Genomic DNA, 2,470 nt, shown 5'->3' on the forward strand with positions numbered 1-2,470 from the left:
ATACAACTCTCGCCGGACAGGAATCATCACAAAGTTGTGGCGAAAGCTGTAACAAAACCAGATTTGAACAAATCACCTGGAGATATTCGACTCCGACTCGGGAATATACCAACCGTGATCGATAAAAGGCGGATATCGCCAAAGATGGTGTAATCTTCATAAACAAATGATTATACCAAGATATCGGCGTTTTACGACACGTACTTGGCGAATACCGATAAGTTCACCAAGTTTTATAGCAATATCTGGGCTACTGTCATGTTACACCAATACCAAGTTGCTGTAACCGTGCGCACAGAACGGAATAGATCATTTGGGCGAACGAAATTACGGATTTCCTCAACCAGTTTCCGCCACATCTCGGTGAAATTCGTTAGGTGTCGACGCCAAAGAGGTGAAATATGGTCCAAAAGCGGTCGTATCCCATGATTGAGCGTGTTGGCGAGAGTTCATTAGGACCCGAAATCACCAAGCTTGGCGAGTTGCTGAAACCTGGTTCTCCGCGCCGCAGTAGTAGTATGTCGAAGATGAGGATGTAGTGGAAGGTTCATCCCACATGATGATCCCAACATGTGATGATCTGTGGGAAGACTTGGTCGCCTGGGAGTAGGCTTGGAAAACGTAAGGGAGGGGTTCTGGGGTACCATGGGTGGGATCAGTTATTCGTTTTCCTCGTACTGAAATGGCTCCTAAGAATAAGGGAAAGGGAGGTAAGAACCGACGTCGCGGAAAGGGAGGACGCGGTGACGTCAAACGTGAGCTCGAATTCAAAGAGGACGGTCAGGAGTATGGCCAGGTACTACCCTATTTTAACCCATTCCGCATTTGGAGCACTTCACTCGCAGGTATTGAAAATGCTCGGTCAAGGCCGTGTCGAGCTACAGTGCTTCGACGGTGTAAAGCGACTCGGTCATATTCGGGGTAAGATGCGCAAGCGTGTATGGATCCAGATTGGTGATATCGTAAGTTTAGTGACATGTCAGCTCAACAACTGAAGAGGCGTTTATCAGGTTCTGGCATCCCTCCGTGATTTCCAGGATGAGAAATGTGATATTATCCTCAAGTAGTACTACTACCACCCCGTGTTCAGCGAAATTGATGGCTTAAACACTCTCTAGAGCGCGGGAGTGGTCTCCGGTATATTGAAATAGTTCATAAGCACGTATGCACGCTTAAAATGACTAACAAGAGTCCGCAGTCACTACTATCACTGCTACTACTACTACTAGATACAACGTCGATGAGGCCCGTGCTCTTAAGCAACATAAGGAGATACCAGACAGCATCAAGATCAATGAGACTGACTTAATGGGGAATGAGGAAGGTAATCAAATACAAAATCATTCGAACTCATCGTTACCTCTCCCTCAAGGATTCTCTGATGATGGGGTCGAGTTCGCTGAAGATGGTGATGATGAAGAGGATACAGGCAACCTGTTGGCCCCTCCCTCTGCTGCTGCTACCAATCTCAGTAATACACTCGAATGCAACATTCACATAGTTTCCTCTCAGCTAAAGCGGATATTGACGATATCTAAGGAGTCCTTGGTGATGACTAAGCTGTCGTTTCCCTGTACCCAGATCGAACTATTGCAGTCAAGATATTCACTATCTAGTAACTTCATCTTGTTTTGCGTTTTCAACATTGGATCAGTAGCACCAGAGGCTACTGAAGAGGCATCATCGTCCTTGTGCTTCCGCTGCGGCGTTGATCATTAGTTTCAGACGTTAATTTCGCAGTGGGATGGAAGAAATCACTTGTTAGTCAGGCTCCTACTACTACCCCTGGTGGTATACAGGTGACTACTTTGGTTGCGAGTTGGTATTATTGAGCAGTGATCCTCCTCGTGCTGCAACTGTGAAGGCTAAGACCGACTGCCTAGTACTGCTCTATTCCTTTTCACATTCTATCTTCGCTTCGTAGGAGTGTTAAGAGGCTCGCTCCTTGGCCCTCTTGAGGACATCCTAAAACGTAACACAGCTCGTTATTAGTAGTTGGTATATTTTTCCTCACCAGTAGTGTTCGCCATTTCCAAGTGTTAGTAACTGATACTGATACGAGGTCGCCTATAACAGTCCATATCACCTCTCGATGTCGGAGTGGCTTCGTCTAGCTGCTGTTTCTTCCAGTATACTCTATGGTGGATAAGCTATCTGAAGGGAAGTAGTAGTACTAGTAGTAGTAGTGCATGTGGTCGGGAGGTCTGTCTAGGATCATTGCATAGTAGTAGTAGAATATTCCAGCACGCCAGAGAGGAGGCCATATTCAAGCTCTTGCTGCTCATGTGGGATAAGAATATATCAAATATCATCCATCTCGAGCCCTCATCCCGGCCCTCTGGGGCCAGCTCCTTCCGCAGTCCCTCTCATCGCATACGATTTGCTGCACATTCCGACCCAGCCCCCAAGTAGAGGCGGTTACCCATGCTGATGGAGGTACCCGGATGCCCTTCATCCTGACTAGTGCAGG

The 2,470-nt window shown here is 47.0% G+C and overlaps 1 protein-coding gene across 1 annotated transcript; it reads left to right on the forward strand.

Moving 5' to 3' along the window:
* Positions 1–682: 682 nt before the first annotated feature.
* Positions 683–1,538, forward strand: Pmar_PMAR002644 (eukaryotic translation initiation factor 1A, X-chromosomal, putative; the record flags this gene model as incomplete). Its single annotated transcript, XM_002779511.1, has 6 exons — positions 683–796; positions 846–962; positions 1,011–1,063; positions 1,230–1,324; positions 1,373–1,471; positions 1,513–1,538. The coding sequence occupies 6 exons, from the start codon at positions 683–685 to the stop codon at positions 1,536–1,538; spliced, it is 504 nt and encodes a 167-aa protein (XP_002779557.1).
* Between the last annotated feature and the right edge of the window lie 932 nt (positions 1,539–2,470).

This window comes from Perkinsus marinus, assembly GCF_000006405.1.
Source record: "Perkinsus marinus ATCC 50983 genomic scaffold scf_1104296946784, whole genome shotgun sequence".
Taxonomy (NCBI): Eukaryota; Perkinsozoa; order Perkinsida; family Perkinsidae; genus Perkinsus; species Perkinsus marinus.